General features: G+C 38.2%; 1 protein-coding gene across 2 annotated transcripts; it reads left to right on the top strand.

Moving 5' to 3' along the window:
- The first annotated feature begins 758 nt into the window (after window positions 1-758).
- CARNMT1 (carnosine N-methyltransferase 1) lies at window positions 759-22,460 on the top strand. Of its 2 annotated transcripts, none has more exons than XM_032095147.1 (8): window positions 759-1,124; window positions 4,672-4,867; window positions 5,814-5,977; window positions 13,066-13,206; window positions 17,081-17,205; window positions 18,275-18,388; window positions 19,321-19,424; window positions 19,681-22,460. In XM_032095147.1, exons 1-8 carry the CDS (start codon window positions 793-795, stop codon window positions 19,783-19,785), a joined length of 1,281 nt encoding a protein of 426 aa, XP_031951038.1. In that variant the 5' UTR covers window positions 759-792; the 3' UTR covers window positions 19,786-22,460. The 2 variants fall into 2 exon arrangements, with proteins under 2 accessions (XP_031951038.1, XP_031951037.1); XM_032095146.1 differs by having other exon boundaries at window positions 17,081-17,259.
- Window positions 22,461-22,533: the final 73 nt, after the last annotated feature.

Below are 22,533 nucleotides of genomic sequence, written 5' to 3'. Positions count from 1 at the left end.
AGCTCGGGAGCGCGCAGCGCGCTGCCGGGGAACTGCTCCCCGTCCCTGTGACACCAGCTCGGGAGCGCGCAGCGCGCTGCCGGGGAACTGCTCCCCGTCCCTGTGACACCAGCTCGGGAGCGCGCAGCGCGCTGCCGGGGAACTGCTCCCCGTCCCTGTGACACCAGCTCGGGAGCGCGCAGCGCGCTGCCGGGGAACTGCTCCCCGTCCCTGTGACACCAACCGGCTCGGGAGCGCGCAGCGCGCTGCCGGGGAACTGCTCCCCGTCCCTGTGACACCAGCTCGGGAGCGCGCAGCGCTCTGCCGGGGAACTGCTCCCCGTCCCTGTGACACCAGCTCGGGAGCGCGCAGCGCGCTGCCGGGGAACTGCTCCCCGTCCCTGCGACACCAGCTCGGGAGCGCGCAGCGCGCTGCCGGGGAACTGCTCCCCGTCCCTGCGACACCAGCTCGGGAGCGCGCAGCGCGCTGCCGGGGAACTGCTCCCCGTCCCTGTGACACCAGCTCGGGAGCGCGCAGCGCGCTGCCGGGGAACTGCTCCCCGTCCCTGTGACACCAGCTCGGGAGCGCGCAGCGCGCTGCCGGGGAACTGCTCCCCGTCCCTGTGACACCAGCTCGGGAGCGCGCAGCGCGCTGCCGGGGAACTGCTCCCCGTCCCTCTCCGCCGCGGCCGCGGCCGCGGCCCCGCCCCCCTCTCGCGATGCCCTCCTGCGCGGGGCTGCAGGCGCTCTGCCGGAAGGGCGGCGGTGCGCATGCGCGCCGGACGTGCCCGCGGGCGCAGGGAGGGCGGGGGGGATGTCGGCCACGTGCGCCGTGTCCCGGAAAGCGCCGCTGCCAAGGCCGCGTCCCCAGGGCGAGAGGGAGCCGCCCGCCAAGGTGATGCGCAGGGGCCTGCGGCGAGGCCGCGAGGAGGAGCGCGAGCAGCTGCCGTGGTCAGGAGAGAGCGCGAGCGGCATGGGCGCGGAGGCCGAGGCGGAGCGGGCGGCACCGCTGAGCGACGAGCGGCGGAGGCGGCCGCCTCTAGAGCCGAGGGCTCTGACGACGGCATCGGCCAGGGCGGTGGAGGAGGAGGAACGCCTGGAGCGGGAGCATTTTCGGAGGATCATCAACGCTTTCCGATATTACGGGTAATTGAGGCCTGCCCCCTGGGCGTGGGGCCCTGCGGGGTCCCTCCGCTCGCTGAGCGGCCTCCGGAGGGTCCGAAGGGCGCTCCTAGTGCGTGTTGTGCGGCCGCCTCCCGCTCTGCGCTCCGTGCGTAGCGCTGTATTGGGGGCGGGGTGCCGAACCCGCGTCTAGAAAGGGCTTCTGCACCGCTTTTCTGTCGGGATGCGCACAAAGTCGCCTTGATGTCTGCCAACTCAAAAGCTTAAAAGAAAGTAGCAAACCTGAGCAGGGTGTCTCGTGGTCTCTTAGGAGAGAAAATGCTCTAAAACACTGTGAAGACTTCAAAACAGTAGTACTTTGCTGCCAAAGAAATGCAAAATGGTGTTTCGATTATGGGTGGAAATTCTTGAAAGACATTTTACTTTGCAGAAGAGATAAGACTTATTGGTGGAAATAATGGATGCTATTTTTAATAACATCTGTTGAGTCAGAAGAGGGTTTGCTGGCTCCATAGGAATGAGCCAGCGGTGGTGGGGACACCTAGTTTTAGGACCGATTCCGTTGAATAGATGAGAAAGCAAGTTACTTGCATTGTGGTGTAGTGGAGACTGGAAAAGCTCAGTCCTCTTCACTGTTTTGGTAAACCCGTTTCCTGTTTCTGGGTTTGGAAGGCAGATTTGTACTTCAGCTGACAAAGCCTCATCATGTGACTCATTACTCTATGCTGGACCCTTTTTTGTCAATGTAACACAACCATAATATTTACATGGTAGTGAGGTTCTTGGTAGGAGTAGGTGATATTCGTATAATTTCTTCTGTTTGAGGTTTTTCTATCTTGGCTTTCATTTGTTTTTCGGGATTAATGTTTGAGCGGGAGGTTGGTCTGAACGACTCTTCAATGTCTCTTCCAAAGTGAATTCTGTGACTCAGTTTGGACATACCAAAAACGTAGTTAGTTGGAAGTATCTAATACTGGTTGTTACTAATTCAATTCCGACCTGTAATTTATTTATATTGGTGGTGTAATTGTACCCTCAGGCCTCAGAAGCTGGGAATATCTTTCTCAGCCTCCTGCTGAACTGTGGGTTTGGGTTGCTTTTGAATGCTTGTTTCAGTAAACATATAAGAAAAGGATGTGACTCAAATTTCCAGTACAGAAATTCAGTGCAATTAGCTCTGTCTCAAAGAAATAACTCAAAATTTAGGTGAAATGGCATATCTTGGTACTTAATAATTGGAGTTTTTGTTTACTCATACATATATTTCCAGTTAACTTGGAAACATACATGAATAAGGTAGTAACACACTTTCAGATGAGTTCAGATCTTGTTCTTGTCTTCTAGAGATAAACAGAGATAACTTTATTATTTGTAATTTTTCTGATTACAGTGAATTATTCATTCTGCTAGATGGTTGCAGTTTAGCATAGCAGGGTTTTTTTTTTCCTGATAAAATTTTGAGGAAGATGTTGTTGAGCTAAGTTGATGCTAAGAGCTAAGTTCATGTGCTTTATGTAGAGCATCAGTTTATTTTTTCTCTTGTTTCTTTTCTGTTTCTTGTCCTTGAATGTAAGTTTAAACTACTGTAGTTATTTGCCCCGAAGTTTGCTTGAGATCGCTCAAAAAATCACCAGCAAGGGTATGAGCAAAAGCCAGATTTAATACTAAACTAGAAAGCACAACAGATTCCTTGGCAAGGTTCACTCTACTTACAAAGGGCAACTAAGGCACAACAAGGGGAAAGCAAGCGACAACAAAACCAAACAAAAACCAGGCAATGAAAGCAGAATGAACTGAAACTACTTAGGTATGTGTGTGTGTGTGTGTGTGTGTCTGTGTGTAAAGACAGTGTAAACCAGGATGAAAAGGAATGTGGCGTAAAGCTTAACACCAGTTAAACTTAACAGTACTTTCACTTAACTTATACTTTAATTTATGTCTTAACTGTAACAATCTAACAGAGAAATAATGCTTAACAGCATTTAGCCTAAATTGTAATTATAACTTAACCTAACTTCCAGATTTGCTATAGCATATGCGCAAAAGGGTATGCATGCAGACAAGAAATAGTCAGTGGAGGATAAGGTGCCTGTGGAAAAATTCCCCTCAGAGGTCAGTGAAAATATGCACTTTGGATGCTTTTGTGTCTCCCAACAGGCATGAGGGTATCAGCCCAGGGCATGTTGTGGTTCGGCGATCCTCCAGGTGTAGCAAACCTGAGGGTTTGCTTGCTCTGAGAGGCATCCCCCTCAGAGGGAGAAGATTGCTGGTCACAGGCCCTCTGTGGTCCAGGAGAACTCAAAGGGCCCCATCTTGGACTGCTGTTCATAGAGTGAGCTTTAGTCATGGCAGTGTTTCATCCTGGCCACAGTTTGGGTCAGCCCTTTCTTTGAAATTGCAAGAATAGGAATGTTATGCCATTCAGGCTGGAGAAATACTTTCCAAGGCTAGTCACGAGAAAAACAGAAGCTTGGTAGGAGTTCTGAGAGCAGACAGTGTTTTTTGATAAGCTCAGAAAGAGCTGAGTCCAGGTGGTGTTTTCAAGGACAAGGCCTAACAAGCATTTCTCAGATCACACTGCAGCCTGGAAAGGAGTGGGTGGGGCGGGGGGAGGATGCACCACCACACTCTTGCAGTGAACGAGCTGTTCTCAGTAACATATGAATGAGATACTACCTGGTCAAATTTCCAGACTGAGGTTGTAACTAAAATGCCAGTAATTGCAGCTGTCTTTCATAATGGCTAGTTTTTTCAGCTTTGTGCTGCTGTGCGCTAACACAAGGCTTTGGGAAACTGCAGTATGACTTGACCAGCTGAAATAATTTGGTGGTCAAAAGGGTCAGTATCTCTTACTGAATTTTCTTTCTAGTCATCATGACTGTGCTTAGCAACTATTCTTCTGTCAGTTTAGACAGAAATCAAATCTAGCAAAATCTTGGAAGAGTCACCATTTTCATGAAGCTTCTATCCTGGAGAATTGGAAAATATTTTTTAGTTTGCATTGGTTACATTATCATGCTCACAGTACTTATGAGGGATATGCTGTTAAAAGAAGGTAGCTTAGTATCTTAGTGTGGCTGCCAGAACTCTGGTATGGTCCAGCTGTGACTTTTACAGTTCTTCCAAAAGCAGTGGGTTTTGAGGATTCCAATTCCCACTCCACGTCTTGTTATTTCTGCAATCGAAGCTTACCGCTGCATCCAGCTATTAATTGAATTTAAATTGGATTTGTGAAACAGACTTGGGAGATGATTGGTTGTTAAATTTTATAGATCCGTGTATTAAGGTAGTGATCACCTGCTCTGGAAATGAGTGGTTGATGATGAAACTGTAAGAAGGACAGAAGAGTCCTCTTAAACTGGAATGTGTTAAAAAGAGTGGTAAAGTAGAACTAGAGCTTAAAAAATTTTTGCTTTAAAAATTCTAGAAAACTTGTTCTCTGGTAAGGAGCTATGGAGTCTGGTCACTTTCTGTGTATAACAAAATGAATGATTTTAATTGTAATGTCTTAGAGTGAATTATTTACATATGTGTATATTGCTTCTAAATATTTAAAACTTTTGCTTTTTAGAACGAATATGCATGAACGAGTGAACAGGACAGAGAGGCAGTTTAAGTCTCTCCCAGCTAACCAACAGAGTCTTCTTCCTCAATTTCTTCCTCACCTTGACAAGATTCGGAAGTGCATTGATCATAATCAAGAAATACTACAAACCATTGTGAATGACTGTGTTCATATGTTTGAAAATAAAGAATATGGGGAAGATGTATGTTAAAATGGAGTTTTTTCTTGCTCCAAAATGAAATTCTTTATGCTTTGGGATTTTCTGCATTTGTTTTTCACACTGTAGACCTCCAACTTTCTTTCCTTTTGCCTTTCTTATTTTGTCATTTCGTGTTTGCTCACACTTTTCTCACTCTTGTCATTCACATTTTGCCTAGCTGATGCTTAATGAAGCTGTTTGTTGTTAGTTCTGTTAGTTACAGTTATGAAAACTAACTGTGAATCTGGCAAATTACTGTAAAAAGGCATTTTTTGCTCCAGAGTTCTAGCTTTACCCTGGTTACATTTTAAAATTGTTTTTTTGTTAACTATATAGAATATAAATGATGTTTTTTGTCTTACTGTAGGTTCTTACATATTACAACATTGTAGATTGGTTACAATTCTAGACAGGCCAGATATTTTTAATGTTGTTATTTAATGTTGTAAATACTTTTTTTTACTACTTGGCCTACTTTCTATCAAAAAAATGATGATAAGAGTGAAAGGACTGACGAGATGGAAACTGAAGTCTGTGGATACAGGCAAGATACAGTAATGGGCAGCTCTCATGTGAGCTTCTCAGTTTTGTCTTATCAGTATCTAAAGGGATCCTTTTTTCAGGGTAGGCAGTTCAGCCTCTGCACTACCTGATCTTTTCCTGAATAAGGACTACCAGTTGTGCTTTGCTATGTGTTGTTTTTCTGATACAGAAACTGGACTCCTGAATGCCAAACAGAGACCAGCAGACTCAGTTTGTGTAGGATATTAAGGTGGATTTAAGTCCTGGTCCCAGGAGTGAAAGGGAGGTGCTTTGTCAGCTGATAACTGCCAGCAGCTCTTGCAGCATGGCTTTTTTTCTCTTCATGATTTGCTTTTTCCCCCCCCCAAGACTCAAGATACTTGGTATGTTTTCCACTAACTTTTTTTTTTCTCTCCATTTTATTCAGGGAAGTGGGAAGATTACACCAGCTTCAACATTTGACATGGATAAATTAAAGTCCACATTGAAACAATTTGTGAGAGACTGGAGTGAAGAGGGAAAATCTGAGAGAGATTCCTGCTACCAGCCAATTATTAGTGAAATTGTAAAGAACTTTCCAAAAGAAAGATGGTAATAGTGTCTTAAAACTTATATTTATGTGGACATACACTGTTGCACAAATCTAACAAAGTTTTTATGGAGTAATGAAAAGCTTGGTTTCAAAAATAGAGAAATTTTTATGAACACAGTGGAATTTATTTTTAAATCAAGAAAGTTTTTATTTTTAATACAAGATGTTGGAAAAGAGTATAATTGTAAGCTTCACAAAGTAATACCGGGTAAACCAGCAATAATTTTTGTGTTGTTGTTCTGCAGCTGGGTGTAAAAATAAATGTAAACCTTTCAGGAAATTAACTCAAGTTGTGCTCAGTGAGGTAAAGTTTGCAGGTTAGCAGATTCTCAGAGTGTGTCTGCTGCAGATGAAAGGAGGGACTCTGTGACAGCAGGAAGTAAGACTTTGGCCCTTCATGATGGAAGGAAGGAAGAGGACTTCTAGTGCAGTTGTACTTAGTTGCACTAAGAATTTACTCTAAAAATAGTAAATTCTAACCTTGGTTTCAGACAGCTGTTCTAAGACAAGTCTTAAAACTTAGTTGCACATGTGAGGTTAATTTTATAAGTATTGGCTTGCTAACAGCTCCAAAATAGTCATTGATGCAAGGGTCTTAGGTAATTTAGATAGAAGCATACTGGTAAAGTCTCAGAAGGTTATAGTGTTATAAGAATTCCATGTTTATTGGTTCTGTCAATTAATCAATCCAGTCATCTTAAAGTGTGTTTTAGTTTAAACTTAGTGGTCTTACAGTGGGAAAATTTGAGAACTTTTCTATTCATAACTGTAACAGGCCATTACGTAGGTTTGATATAGCAGGGTATTGTTGTGGTGTTTTTTCTCTCTCAGCAATCGTTAATAATGCACTTGTACAACTTGGAAAAGTTTTTTAAGTTTCTTCCACTAGCCATCTTCTGTGGTGGCAGAACACAGAGTGTATACGGTTTCTATTTTGCCTTGAACTGACTTGTTTAAAGCTACATACACCTTTAAAAATGTTTTATCTGAAACAGAACTTACTGCAATTTTTCTAGTGCTAATAGTGCCTACATAAGATAAAAAATGAATTAAATACTGCAGCTATATCTCTGATACATAGATCTGTAGGAAAATTCATGGTTAGTTTTGCAAGTAATCATTCTAATCTCCAAAGTAGCAATTCAGCTTTTTTCTTGGATGCTAACTCTAATTTTGGTTATGGGAGAGGTAGCTTATGTCAAATCTTAAGAGATCCATGACTGAGGCTGGAAAATCTTAACTTTTACATTTGTTGTCAATGAACTCTGTTTCAAAAACTCCAGTTGATAATAGGAAGCAACATGTGGTAACAGATGGGGTGAATCTGAAGTTGACAGCTTTGTGCTTCTTTGCAGGGAATTCTCGTTTTCAAACAAAACTAATGTGTCAAAGCATGTGTCCCTATTGTGGTAGCTCTGAAGTACCATTTGAGTTTTATTTTGTCTCTGCTGAAATCTCAGTACATCACTGTGTGGATGAAACATCTCTACTACAAGTTTGAGTTTGTCAAACTATTTTTTTTAATTTCTAAAATGTGTATTGCTTAAATACATATTTAAAAGTTTATTATTATTAGCACTTAGGTAAAACCTCTTCTCTGTTCACGTATTGTTAGCTGCTATGTCAGCTCACTCATTTTTCCTGGTGACCGAAGGCTCTCCTGATTAGGTGTACTTAGCTTTTTGATGTAAGAAAGAGTCATGTACTGTCAAGCTTAACTGGCAGTGCCACTTCACCCTTGTGCAAGAAGTAACTTCCCTGGCAGGTCAGTCTGGCCTTTAGGCAAATTTTATGCAAACTCTTCACTCTCCAGTGTCAGGACCCAAGGGGATGGCATGAAGCTGAGTCAGGGGAGTTCAGGTTGGATATCAGGAAAAGGTTCTTCACCCTGAACACGGATGAGCACTGAACAGACTCCTCAGGGAGGTGGTCACAGCAGCAAGCCTGTCTTGACTTCTGGAAGTGTTTGGACAATATTTTTAGGTACACGATGTGACTCTTGGAGTGTCCAGCATAGGACCAGGAGTTGGACTGTCTTACCCTGGTAGGTCTCTTGTAGCTTGGCATATTCTATGACTTAGTGATTTTGGAGTGGAGCAGTTTTTCCAGTTTGAAGGGATTGACAGGTCCTCAACTGACCACAGTGGGCTTACTCTATTGTTCATAGTGGGAGAGGACTGACCGTGGACTCCAGTGTGTGAAAGAACACAGCCTGTAGGTGAACCTCAGAGTGCAGCTTTGCATTGCTTTAGAATTTCCTTTTGTAGCACAGAGCACTAAAGTCTCCTGAAAGGATGAAATGAAAGTGCTAGAGAAAAACTGCACTGGATCATGAGAGTTACTTTTTCTAAATGTATTTTGTGTTGAAAATGATAATATTATAAATTCAAAACTGTCAGTGCCAGTCACCTTTCACTTTGTAAAAGAAATTGCAGTACTCATCAAATATGTAATACTCAGTGGAATGGTACATTCAGTTTCTAGTTAACATAATTTGTTAACATTATTGATTCCATGCATTGGAATAATGTGAAAAAGGGGTTTAAATTTTTGAACCTACCCAAGTATGTTTCACTCCATGCATGCGCACAGTGTAGTGTTGCACTTGCAAGATTGACACGTATGAGTTCTGTTGGCATGTAAACAGAAAAAGCAATGAAGTGTTGTGTATGGTTGCTCTTTGGGAGGTAGAAGAAGTACAAGCAATGGTTGAAAGGAGCTGTAAATCAGAATAGTTGTTTAGTAGGTGCTACTGTTATAATGTGTTTCAGTCTAGTCTTCTGATAAGGCTATCATGTAAAAATAAATTAAATGGCGAAAGCTGTTCCTGCCTCTTATTCTTTCTGCTTAGCACCTTAGCACAGAATCTGTTAGTAGGATCAACAAAGCAGTTTTAAGTAAATCTCATGAGATCAGGTCCTCATGAAGAACTGATAGATTTCTTGAATTTCTCATGTTGGAATTTGTGTTTCAGCTCACAGGAGGTCTGTAATATTTAAATATCTTGGATTTCTTGGATTAGAATGAACGTACTTGCTGTAGGAGAAAAGAGTAAAACAGATGCATTTTTATTTAATGAAATGTTTTTACTGAAGCATTTTTATAGGGAGATATTTAAGTTGAAAATATAAACGAGCATACTCATAAATTTTTTTCAGATTTCCCTTTTTTTCTCTCATCTTGGTTTCCTGCTTAGATAAAAGGAAGTAAAGATCATCAGCTTCATGTTCAAATGAAATTATGAAATAATTAACCTTTTTGTTAATTATTGTTCCATGGCCAAAACTGGTATACCTTAGGCATTTTTTCCGGTTTTCTCACAAACTAGGCCTCTGGAATGAACTATAACTTAAAATTCATCTGTGTCATTCTGTCCAGCAATCAGATGTATTTTCCAAGATGCTGACAGAACACCCCGAAAGAAATCACCAGAGTTTAGTTTCCTTTTAATATGAAAAACAGCTTATTAGTCCTGAGCCCAAGCTTGACTATACTTCTTGAGTGTGTTCAGTCACAGTTATAGTAGAGTTGAAATTTCTGCTTTATTTGAATTTTATTTGACTTTATATGAAATACATCTATCCTTGCAGGTCTTTTTACTTTGCCTAAACTTTCCTTTAAACATTGGATTTAAGGGCAAATATATTATCAGTGTTACTGCATCACTTCGTGCTTTGAGGGTCTTTAAATGAAAATATCTAAAACTCAGCTGCCAAGTCTGGAGAAGAATTGCTCTTCAAATGATTGTGCTGTTTAGCATTTGTCTTTAAAAAAAAATCTCTGACAATGTGATTGAAGTAAACTAACAGAAGATAGTATACTAAGAATTGCATCTGGTTACAAAGATTATAAACACTAGGAAAGGAGTCCCACAATGTGTTCCTATGGTGATATTTCCACTGATCAGAAGGCCATCAAGGTGTGACGTGTGTATTTATTACTTAATTTGATAAATTGAAATGCAGTGTTTAGCTTACAAAAATGAGGTTTGTGTTTGATAAGATATGCTCATTTTTCTTTTGGTGAGCATGTCTACCCTTTCAGTATCATTGCTTTTTATTACAATACAATAGACAGGAAATAAGCCTCCATTTTTATCATGTTTAATTTTCTGGTTTTAGAAAGGGTACCTTTGAAAAGTTAAAATCTTCATTAATATCAATAGTCTTCTAAAAGCTGAAAATATATCACACTGAAAAATGCAGTGTGGAAAGGGCATGACAGATTTTAATTGTTTCTGATATTTCTCCACTGTCATTTTTAACAGACTTGTGCAGTTCCAGTAGTTGAGCTGAATAGTACTGTGCAGGCCTATTCTCTGCTCCTTGGCCAGCACCTTTCCCCACAGCTGTCAGGTTAATAGCTGTTACTTCCCTCTTGGCCCACAAGTATTTAGTGGATTCTTGTTGGGTACCCATTTATGTTCCTAACCACTGCTGGATGTGAGTCATAGAAATCCTCCTGTTGCTGGCTGGTGCAAGACTTGTTTTCTGTTGTGGATAACTTCGGGTTATTATGTTACCACAGTTAATTTTTTTTTTAGTTGACTTTCTAAGTGCTGCAATCACATATCCACCAGAGAAAAGCATGTTTTTCTATCCTTTTAAAGGACTATAGCCCTTAAAAAAACCAGTTTATGTGCAATTAAAGATTTTTAGCTATTATAATTACTCAACGTAATTCATTAACAGTTTGCCACAAACAATTCTTTTTAAGTCTTGAAAAATGTGTTTGACCATTTTTTTTCTTATAATGAGATGCTATAAGCAGTCACTACTTGTTATGCAGTAAGTTTGCCACATACCTAATTTCTCTGACTGTAAATTCAAAAAGAGGCTCTTGGGCCATTTTGGAAGGTTAGTGGCTGTGGACTGTGGTTTGATTGTATTGTGCTGTATTAGTTGTGCTCTGTTGCTGAAATGAAGTTTGTGGCCAGGAGCATTCTCCAGCAACTGGTATGAAGAGTGTAGATAGAAATTAAATTGCTAACAAATTTCCAGGCTTTAATCCCTTAATAAAGGTGCAATTGAAAGTGTAGTTAAGTCTGTACTAGGAAAAGAAAATAGAAAACTGTAAGAGAGAATTGGGAAAATGAGTTTAGAAATACAGAAACTTCATATTGTGAATGAAAAGATAGAAGACAACTACAGGCGATTTAATATCAATTCACTTGACTGTTAGAGGTTTTATCTTGTTTCAGGGTGCATAAAGGTGCAGATTTCAAAATGTGACTATACCTGCATATCTATTGGTTACTAGGTTGCTTTAAGAAAAGACTTTTCTACTAATCAATGTATTGTAATCTTGAAAGCAGTTCATGGCTTATCAGCCCATTTATTATAGAATTGTCCACATGGGGGTGCTAAAATCTGTGTAGAGCTAGTCTAAATATTTCATAAATAAAGTGAAATTGTAAGGAAGTGGAGAAATAGATTAGGTTAGAAAATATGTTTGGAATAACAGTGTACCATTATGAATAGGAGAAGCTGCAACATAGAAGCTTTTCTAGCTTCTACCAGAAAGCAATTTTCTTCTTCCTTTTTCTGGTACCCTGTTTTCAAAAATTCCGTATTGACCATGTAGTTTTCTCCTGAATTAATTTTTTTTTTTTCAGTAGGACTTTGTGGCTAGCTTTCTTCTGGTTTCCCCTGCAGAAGAGAGGTAATGAGAACCATTGCGTCACAGGAGTGCTCTTCAGTAATAACGAAGTCTTGATTTCCAGCTTCTTGTTAAGTCAGGAGAAGAGCTTGGCTGTATAATGGAATGGAAATGAATGGAATGGAAATGAATGGAATGATTTTCCATTTTGGAGACCTAACTAACTAGATGATCAAATCATAACTCAAAAGGCACTGTTAAAATTGCTTTGTTAGATTGTGTGGCCTTTGGAAAAGAATAATACTTCCTTTTGGATTTGGGTAATAGTGTTCAGAAAAGTACAGCTTTTAGGATTTAATCATCTTCATGCTTGTGCAGCATCCTAGCTCTTTCGAACCCTTTGTGGCATTCTGAATTTTTAAGTAGTCAAAGGCTTTGTGTTTTGGTGTCTTTTATCTGATTGTGGCCTCCTTCATGTAGTTGCATATAAATTGGTAGATATATGTTTTGTCTCTGAAGGTGCTGTGCAAAACAGTGTGGGGAGGTATATGAATGTTCATACTTTTTTTTTGGTGTATGAAATTGTTAACTCTTGGAGTCTTGTTTATCACTGGAAACTGAAAAATTACTTCTTTTTAGATTAAAGGTCTTTTCAGTTTGGCATGGGAGTGTTTTCTGTTTTATGAGTGAAGGTTTGATTGCATTCTGGTGGAAGTCTGATGATTAGACTATGTCTATATTGCGTTTTCTACCTCAAAGAGGAGTGAATTTTGAGATTCTTAGTTCTATTTGTTAGCTGCTGCACTTGGGAGAGATTTTTCTAAATATTTCAATAAATACACTGCTGGATGTTTTCTGATTGTCTTCAGCTTGATGGCTAGGTATGGGTAAAGGGTTAGAGAGCTGCAATGTACTTTGATTTAGGAATACGTCACTTAGAGTACTTCAGCAAAACCAGTGAGCAGCATATGAAGAACCCATCGTTGCTGAAACATTCACTACTTTAAGGTTTTTACATTCTGAATTGTTCATCTGATTATGGAGATTTTATATTTTTGTTTCTCGTGTCAAAATACTTTTTTATTTTTTTTTTTTCTTGCAAGGTAACAATATGTCTAGAATGCTTTCTGATTATCAGTGGGGCTCAAAGAAAAGTACATGCTATATGACAATATTCTTTAATTCACTTGAGAAATTTTTGGTTTGATAACTGTAGAAGTTTTAAGGAAAACAGACTGTGTATAGTAATTATGCTCTGTATTCTGAATGAGGGTTGTATATGTTCTTTTGAGTAATTTCTGTGAATTATTTTAACTGTACAATTAACCAATCTGATCAGAACAGGCTCAATTGCCATTTAAAAGTGAAGGCATACAGGAAGCATAATACAATATCTAAGTATATGATGGGAAAAATGTTTGGCTGGACCTCTAAGTTGTGTTAAGGGGTATCAGATAAAGACTTAACTATTATTTTTGTTCTGTTGCAGGGATTTCTCCAAAGTTAATATCCTGGTACCTGGTGCTGGGCTAGGTAGATTGGCGTGGGAAATAGCTATGCTCGGTTATGCTTGCCAAGGAAATGAATGGAGCCTCTTTATGCTCTTTTCTTCTAACTTTGTACTCAACAGGTATATAGCTTATGTTTTACTTGCTGAATAAAACCTAGAGAGGCAAAATGATAAACCAGTGAAGTCTGAATAATGTAGATCTCACAAGAATAGATTTATGAGTCGTAGTATAAGACGCACGTGCTCACTTTATAGAATGCTTTAAGGAAAGTCTTAGGGATAAATGGGGAAGGAAGTACTGTATCTGAGTCATTAAAATTACAGAAGCATGACTTTCAAGTTGGGAGATTTAAAATCTCTAAGTTGTACAACAGATTTTCTGCATAATTTTAATTAGGATTTATGATTTATTTCACATTTGTTTCTGTAAAACGGACACCTATCTTACAATTACTGAATATGGGCTAGTAAATACGTCCATGGCATTTAGTGGTGGTGATTTTTAACAGAGGATAGCTGTTAAAAAAGAAGTATTACATTCAGTAGTAAAATTTTAGGCACTGTTTTGACAAGAAAAACAATCACTGAAGTGTGGTGAGCAAGTGGCTAAAATAAAGAGTTAATAGTTCCGCAATTACGCTCAGATAATAAGTTTAAATGTAGTAAATTTCATGTTAAAGGTTTTACTTAAAATGACATTTCTGTTTTTGGTGTTCTGCCACTTGCATTGGAAGTTACAGGTTTCAAAATCACATTGTTAGAGAGGAAAAAAGGCAGCACATGCAACTGTTCTTTTAAGAAGGGGAGCGGGAAGGCTATGGGCAGGCAAGTATTGAAAGAGGTATGGGGGGTGGTTTTTCTTTGGGGGGAGTTAGTGCCCAGTTCACAGAGGCAGAATTTGACAGTTCATTCATCAGTCTGAAATGATACACCTTTGCTGGAAATACCTAAACTATTGGCTTTTTTTCTGTATTACCATAATGTTTTGGACACCTGTTTATAGACTGATTGTCCACAGCACACTGTGGTTGATGATCTCACGTCTCGTACAGCTTGCTGTTCAAAAACGAAGGGGGAGACACTGAATAATACCTGCTGCATATCTGCGTATAGCAGTAGTAGTTGGTGTGATAATAATAAATGTTTACTGGAGGTTCATTTGTTCTTTTTTTCCTGCATTATTCTCAAGTGACTCATTTGGTGATGAAATTGTGTATTACAATTGATCTGACTGATGCTTTGCAGCTACTAAAAGGAAGCTACATTCCTGCCCATGCTTTGGACCTTCAAAGCAGCATTAAAGCATTCATTTCCCATCTTTGGGAGCACTGGTCACAGAAGTTGGTTAACTTCACCCCTACCCTCTGATGACATGCTTCTTTAATTAAAGCGTCTTTGGCCTATATGTGAAATTATCCTAAAGATTCATGTTTTGCTAACTGTAGCAATTTTAGCATCTAATGCTCATGTAGTGTCTCCTGTTTATGTAGGATATTTAGCAAAGAGGTGTATATGTATTTAACTTGCTAACAGTATGAGATTTTGAGTATTGCGCAACTGCTGTAGTCCTCATCTTTGCTGGACAAGTTATCATTTATATTCACTTGTTAGCATGGAAGAAAATACTGCTAGCATGACTCTGAGCAGCAGTCAATTTAGCTGAAGTCCAAGCATTCCTTTCTGCCAGATGTAATTGTGGGCTGGATGTGTCTGTTATGAAGGTTTTAGGGACTTGAAGATTCTTTCAGTTTTGTCTTAAGTGGCTGTTCACAGTTAGCCGCCTGAAGTGTACATCTGCTTTTCTGAAACTGGAAGAAACAGCAATGACCAATAAAAGCTGAAGATAATACCTAAAGAAGAGTGGTCAGAAAAAGGAATTTAGTAAACTGGTTTTTAACTATAGTCTCAATTTAATTTATACTTGCTTTTATTAACTAAAACCATTTTGCTCACATGTGCTTACAGTTTTACAGCTTACAGCTTTACCTTCTTTCTCTTATGGTGGTTTATATTTAGGAAGACAAAGTACTGTTTGTAATGTCAAGCATTGCTACTGTAGGCTCCTAGATGGAGCCTGGCTTAATATTTCTGTGTGCAAAGTGGTATTTGCTGATTTTCACACGTTTAAAAAAAACCCTTTCATATCTCTGAAATTGTGAACTTTTGTTACAGTGGATAAAGTTGCATGGTATGTAGAGTGTATGTCATGGTGTAACTGTGGTCACTGTAAATACCTGAAATTATTTAGAGTTTGTTATTCTGTTGAGGAAACTAATTTGAGAATGAAGTGACCCAGGACTAGTTAAGCTTCAGTGGCTCCAAGGCTGCTTCAGTCCTAGTATGGGAAATTCTGCTTTCCCTTGTATGCATAAGGTTCTTACATGGTGTATTTTTCTTCTTTACTTTCTGGAAAGAATATAATTTTAGATAAATCTTGACAATTGGAGAAGACTACTAGTTGTGTTTGTTGTATGCCCACGAATACCTGAGGATGAAAACAGTTAAGTTATGTATATATATACTGTAAACTAGTAGTCAGAAGTGAGATTTGACCTACTGATTTTTTCCAAAACTGTCTTTTCATCTGAATGTTAAACAGTGAATATTCTGCCCCTGTGGAAAACAAGGAAGTGTGTCACACTTAACTATGTTAGATTTTTATAACAGAACGTATACTACACTCTTTTGTTGTAAGAGTGGAATTGCCAAGGACTGGAATACTTGGTTTTGAAGTAAAAATTGTCGAAACTGGAAATGGAGGTTTTCAAGCTTGTATATGAAAAGGGATTGCTATTTTCTATTACATTGGAACTGTTTCAAAGTCTATGTGAACATGAACTCCTTTCTAATCTTTTTCATTTATTGCTGTTGTAGTGGTTAGGGGGCTTTTTTGTTCTTTGGTTTTGGGTTTACTTTTTTTTAACCAACTGCATATGTCTGATAGATATTTACTTATATATATGAAGAAAGTTGTTGAATGCTGTATAGTGCTGCTCAAGTACAAGTTTTAGTTTTTAACTGATGAAATGAAATAGAGATACGACATGGAGAAGGTAAAAAGTATTATTTCAGAGACTTTATCACAGATGTATTCTAACCACCAGCCAAAAGAGTGCACTTTCTGTAACCCAATAGATTGCTTGAAATCCTTGATGATATGTATTTTGTGGGGCTGATATGTCCTCTCGTTGTCTTTGGAAGAAAGTGTTTTTTTCATTTTTTAGTTACAAACTAATTTTACAGGATGGTGGGAAAAGCTTCCTATTAAATGCTATGTTTATCAATTTTTAAAATAAGAGTTGATTTAGTTACTCATGTCAACCCAGAAATTCTGTTTTACAAAGACATGTTTACTTAGCATGATTGCAAAGATCCAAATGTTACAAACTTAAAATTACTATTGTTGTGCTTTGCAACATGGAAACGACTGTGCTTTGCAAAATGGGGCTTATTTATTTTTTGAATTTTTAAAGCATCTCTTCAGTTAGCATCTGAAAAATGCTTTTATTTTGCTGTGCTTCAAAACTTCCTATGATTGTGGTTCAGAAGAGTCTAGAATGAGAGCAAACAGTTCCAAAAAAAATCATGGAACTAATGTTACTAGTTTTTTCCGTGTTTTTTTTTTTTTACTAGGAAAGGAGATGATCCAGAAAATCTTAGCTTTATTGAATATAGTAGACCATAAATTTCATTAATCTTACAAAATAAACATATGTATTTTCTTTTCAGCAGAGAAATAAGTTGGAGAAAATTATAAGAAGTCATAAAAGAAAATTCTAGAACTAAAAAAGGCAGTTACTTTGTGGTAATGATTTTGTGTCAGATTAGAATTAGTTTTTTGATTAGTTCATTATGATGGGTGGTCTGAAGTGTGGTGAGCTAGATTAAGTCTTGTAGCAAATGTGGAGATGTTACAGAAACTTTGACTCTTACATATCTAGGTTACAGATAAGCAATTAGTTGAAACAATTTTGGTGATTTTCATATTTTGCAGATGCTCTGAAATTAACTCATGTAAGCTTTATCCCTGGATTCATCAATTTAGCAATAACAGAAGATCTGCTGATCAGATACGACCAATTTATTTCCCAGATGTTGATCCTCACAGTCTTCCTTCAGGTTCAAACTTCTCTATGACAGCAGGGGATTTTCAGGAAATTTATTCCGAGTGCAGTGAGTAAATGCAAAATTCTAGGCTATCCATGTAACTTTACATACTTTCAGAGTATTTGGGATAGATTATAAAGAGAATGGAAGTGTATCTACAAGTATTAAGAACTAACTGTAGCAAGATTTTCTTACTCAGAATGTTTATCCAGCTGTACAGTAAAGTGCAGATCAATTTCTTACTCCAAATCAGATTTTCTTTTCTTCCTAGTTATAGAAAATGTGGACACTTTCTTGTCTAACAGATGTTGCAGGAGCCTTCCCTACAGCTGCTTAATTTTCTGAAGATTCTATCTTTAACATTAAAAACATTCAAGACTGGCATAAGTCAAGACTTTTAATTTTTTTATTTATAGAACTTAAAACTTGCTATTGCAAGAATACCTGTTTAGAGAAAAACAGGGAGACTCTTGCTTTAAAAAGCAGACTTTGAAAGTTCCTGCTTGTTGAATTAACTAGTAAAAAAACCAGCTGGGCAGATATTCAAATACTGAGTAAAATGTTTTAAAGCTAAGTGATTTGTGAAAGTACACTTTAGGGTACAGACCTGTATTATTCTAGATTCTGTCTAGGGAGGCCTAAAATCACTGGGGATTTTTCCAGTTGTGTTTTTAACGGTTGTCATAATGAAATTCATAGGACAGGTGAGTAATAGCGCACTTGAGCCTTCATTTATATAAAATGTGTTACAACATTTACATTTTACAGTATATAATATTTATAATTTTATATCATGTATGAACAGTTTTATTAAGTGGATATGTAAGAAGTATATGTAGTATTTTAGAATGTGTATGTGTACATATACACACATAAATACAGGTCAAACGAACCCAAAGTTAACAGTTTTTAATATAAACCAAAATACTTTATTTACTTCCAACAGAATTAGAAGCCTTCAGCTGTTGTTAGTTGAAGGTAATGCTGAGGGTGCCAGCAGACAACCAGGGTTAAATGATGAACTTCTACAGGGTTAAAAGCATTGAAACTGATCTCTGTATACTTTGCTCTTTTTATGCAGATACTTGGGACTGTGTAGCAACTTGCTTTTTCATAGATACAGCACATAATGTTATTGATTATATTGATACTATATGGAAAATACTAAAGCCTGGAGGAATATGGATAAATGTAGGCAAGTATGACCAACTGTTCTTTCTGACTGATTTTTGATAGTATACCTGAAAAGTGTGTGTGAGTAATAGTGTCTGTGCAGAAAACTGTACAGCTAGAAAAACAGAGGGCTTGGAAGTTACCTCAGAAGTGTTCAAAATATGTTCAGATGTCTGCTAGTTACAATCAAGTCAATACCATATGATTCTTAAATAGGCAAGTAAATTTTGCTAGTGGCAGGTTTTGCATTCAGGCATCAAACATTTGTTTTTTGACAGATGTAGTGTTCTGTGTTGGCTTTTTGCCATTTGTCTAAGAAAATAAACTTGTAAATACATGCTTGCGCTTTTTTTTTTTCCCAATGTCTAATTGGTTACTCTGCTTCAAAGCGGAAGTTTTGGGAATGAGATTTTATTGGAGTCTTCCATGGTGAAGGAGTGTTAGACAAGACACAGGCATTAAACATTTTCCATAGTAAAAACTGGTCGGTCACTGGTCAGTCGGTCACCCTCCCAGTCCTAGCCAGTCAGAGTGCTGGCAGAGCTCCTGAGCAGACTTTTGTATTCTGAGCTATAGAGACAGCAGTGATGCTGGACTGAAGAAATTTTGAGATACAGAAAACAAAATCTGGTAGGAAAATGTTAAAAATTGTTGAATAAGAGCTAAAGTTACCAGTTTTCGTTTTGCATTGATTCTGAAATTCATTATAAAAATCTTATTCAAGTAACAGAAATATGTTCTTTTGTCAGTATTTATAGAATCATAGAATGGTTTGCCTTGGAAGGGATCTTAAAGATGATCTAGTTCAACCCTTCTGCTCTGGGCAGGGAACCTTCCATATTTTTAAATGTGTGAATCTGGATATAAGCGTTTATTGTACTATCAGTATGTGCTTTGGTTTTTAAGATACATTTTGTCTTTCTGATAGCCATTTCTGTTGTCTTTGTACTCTAGGTCCTCTCCTTTACCATTTTGAAAACTTGGGAAATGAACTTTCCATAGAATTAAGCTATGAGGATATAAAAAATGTTATCCTGCAATATGGATTCCATATAGAGGTAAGAAGATGCTGCAGTTTGCAATAAGCAGTATTGTTATGAATCAGACAAACTGCTTTGAATAAACCACCATATCATTCAGTATAATGGCCTATATTAATAACTTCCAGGGGTATTCTGTATCTTAAAAATTGGCTGCTTTTCTAATTTTTTAAGAAGTGTACAGATGGGCCTCATAGTCTAGTAATGCTGTGTAGCATTTTCTTGTATAGTTCCTGTAGAGAAGCTGTCTTGAAAACTGCTGCTTTGTTTTCAGGTGGAGAAAGAATCTGTACTGTCAACTTACACTGTGAATGAACTCTCCATGATGAAATACTACTATGAATGTGTGTTGTTTGTGGTGAGAAAACCAGAACAGTAGTGGTCTGAATAGGTTATTGAGAAAATAATGTTGGCTTGAAAGCTAGAAATGAGAATAAAATGATCTGGTGATGTATGGACACAACCTCAAATCAGTGGTGCCTTCTTGTTCCTAAGAGGATATAGATAGTGTCTATTTTCTTAATATCTCTATTGCTATTCAGACAATTACTATGCCATGCATATTCATAATATACTTGTGAAAGGATTAAATGTTCACATGCACTGTCTTTGGGCTTTGGAATGCATTAAATGTAAAAGCAAAAGTGTTTTCTTGAGAACAAAATTTAATGTTTGCCATAACTAGGCTAATTCTCTGCTAATGCTGCCTCATTTTTCATAGATTTATAGTGCTTTTTTTCTACTTTCTGATATTAGGAATGCATGGAGGTGCTTACTGTACTAGCTGTGTCACTTTTAGAGAAGTATTTTTAAATGTATACTTAAGTTATGAAGTCTGAAATGGTTGGGAAGTGGTAAAATTATTCTTGACAGATAAAATAGCCATCAGAACTGTTAGAGCATTTTCTGTGGAACTGAAGTGAAATAGGTTATTATACAAGATCTAATCTTTGACTGTACCACTGTTAGAAGTTTAATTTAAAAAGAGAACCTATAGGTGATTTGAAATACTACGTGAAAGCAGAATACTGAGTGAAGGAAAAGCAGAATGGCACAGAGAAGCAGTATGTTAACCTCCATTCTGGAAAACACCGGTCTTGATTGATCTTAGTGTTGGAGCTGAAATGTGTCAGATGCTTTGCCTTCTTGAAATACACTGGTTTTGAGTCATCTTCTTACTGCTTAAGCCAGAAGTTTTAAAGTTGTTGAACGTAGCTGAGTTATCCATGCCATATGTAGGTAGTACAACTTAAAAATACCTGTTGGAGCAGTGAAGTTACATGTAAGTATGTGCTACAACCTAATCACCTCCACCTTAGCCAGGATATGCAGGCCAAATGGTAGACAATGTCCTTGTAACTTCAGATACTTTACCCATGTGACTTCTCCTACTAATTAGTTTTTTTCCCTAACAGATGTGGCTTAGGTGAATATTTAATCTACAAGTCGTGATACTGTACGAGAGGCTGAATCTCATGTCACTTTGGAGTTATGTACCTGAGAAAAACCTTAATTAACAGTGACTAGTCTGAGAGGAGGTGCCATGTTAGGCATTTTGTTTTTTCATAATATTGATTACCTTGAAGTTCCATTTTGATGCATTTTCAAAAATATATTTAAAATATAAAACCATTATGATGATGGCTGAATTTTTTTTTTCGTATTTGGCTATAAGGACACTGGTCAATAGCTTGTTTGTTTCCGATTATTTTTTTATCCCGTCTTTCATGGTGACCTCCTAATCACATCTTTTTAATAGATCTGTTACTGGCTTTTGGATTTTTCCAGTCAAGGCCAGAAATTTGTGCCTTTATTTCTAAACTGAAAATCTGCAAGGCGGGAAAAAACCTTTTTTTTTAGTATTTTCAACACTGCATAATAGAGCACATGCCTGCATATGTTTCAGTATTGTGCCCCTTTCTGCTCAGAGTCATGATTGAGAACAGAGGCTTCTGGTCTACAGAAGTTTTTAAGTGCACTGTGGCTTAAACTATTCTTTGAACTCTCTTGTTTCTAAAAGTGCATGAACTGTCAGAGTTCTACCTTCTTCTGAGGGAGATGTGATTAAAAATTATAAACTGCTATTCAACAAATAAATTAAAAATAAAAATCCTTTCATGGTAAAAGTAAAAAGCCACATGGTTTACTTTCTGTATTGTACCATTTACTTCAGTTTTTGAGGGAATTTGTGATTCTTTGCTTTCAGTCTGCCTTTCTTCCCTTAGAATGTGATTAGTAATTTACTTGATTTTCAGGCTTTTTGAAATAAGACAGAGGTTAGGTGAATGTCAGTTCTGAGTGGTGAGTGTATCTATCGGTAATATTACCCAGTTGCTGCCCCTTACACATTCTATACCTTGAAATGTGGTGTTCTTTTTTTCAAAAATAAGCAATGGAACTCTTTATTTATGGTTGAGTGTCAATATCCTGGGTTCTGGTGGTTTTTTCCTTGCCACTCCCTGTTGTTGCAGGTGCCATTTTTATTTGTTCTCTGAAGATGTTTTTACATGGGATGTAATACAGTGATGTGCATTTATTTCTGATCTAGAAAATGCTGGGTTTTTTCCAGAGCATTCTGCTTCTAAATTGCAACAGTCACATTAAGAGTGGGAAGCAAAATAATGTTGTGAACAAGCTGTTAGTAGTGTTTTACCTGCAGTCCTATTTACGGGTTCTTAGAATTTGCCACTTTTACTGTAATGCACAGGGATAATTGTGTATTCTAGAATTTGATCATTGTTTTATTTAGTTTTATATGCAGGGGGAAATGCTCAAGGTGTTCGTCAGCTGAGACTGTTTCTTTTAGGTCACTATTAAACTATACATGGTAACAGGTGTAAAATAAAATGCTGCATAATCTTCAGTGTAAAACTTCTTTATATGGAGTTTGATAAATGTAAAACGTCCTGTATTTTTTTTTAATGTGTTATGTTTTGAAATTGGTTGCAAAGATAGTAAGAGTGGGAAGTTTCACATCTGTGTGTGCACTTCCTGCAGTTCTCCGTGTGTAATGGACTGGATTTTTTGGATATTAAAGCTTGCTGTATGGCTTAATGTCTCGAGTGTTTGGCTCTGTCCTTTACTGCCGGGCGAGGCTGTGCCCGCGGGGGCTCTTCCCGCTCCATCC

Source organism: Corvus moneduloides, chromosome Z (assembly GCF_009650955.1).
Source record: "Corvus moneduloides isolate bCorMon1 chromosome Z, bCorMon1.pri, whole genome shotgun sequence".
Lineage (NCBI taxonomy): Eukaryota > Metazoa > Chordata > Aves > Passeriformes > Corvidae > Corvus > Corvus moneduloides.
Note: the sequence above shows the minus strand (reverse complement) of the source record. Positions and strands in the feature narration are given on the sequence as shown.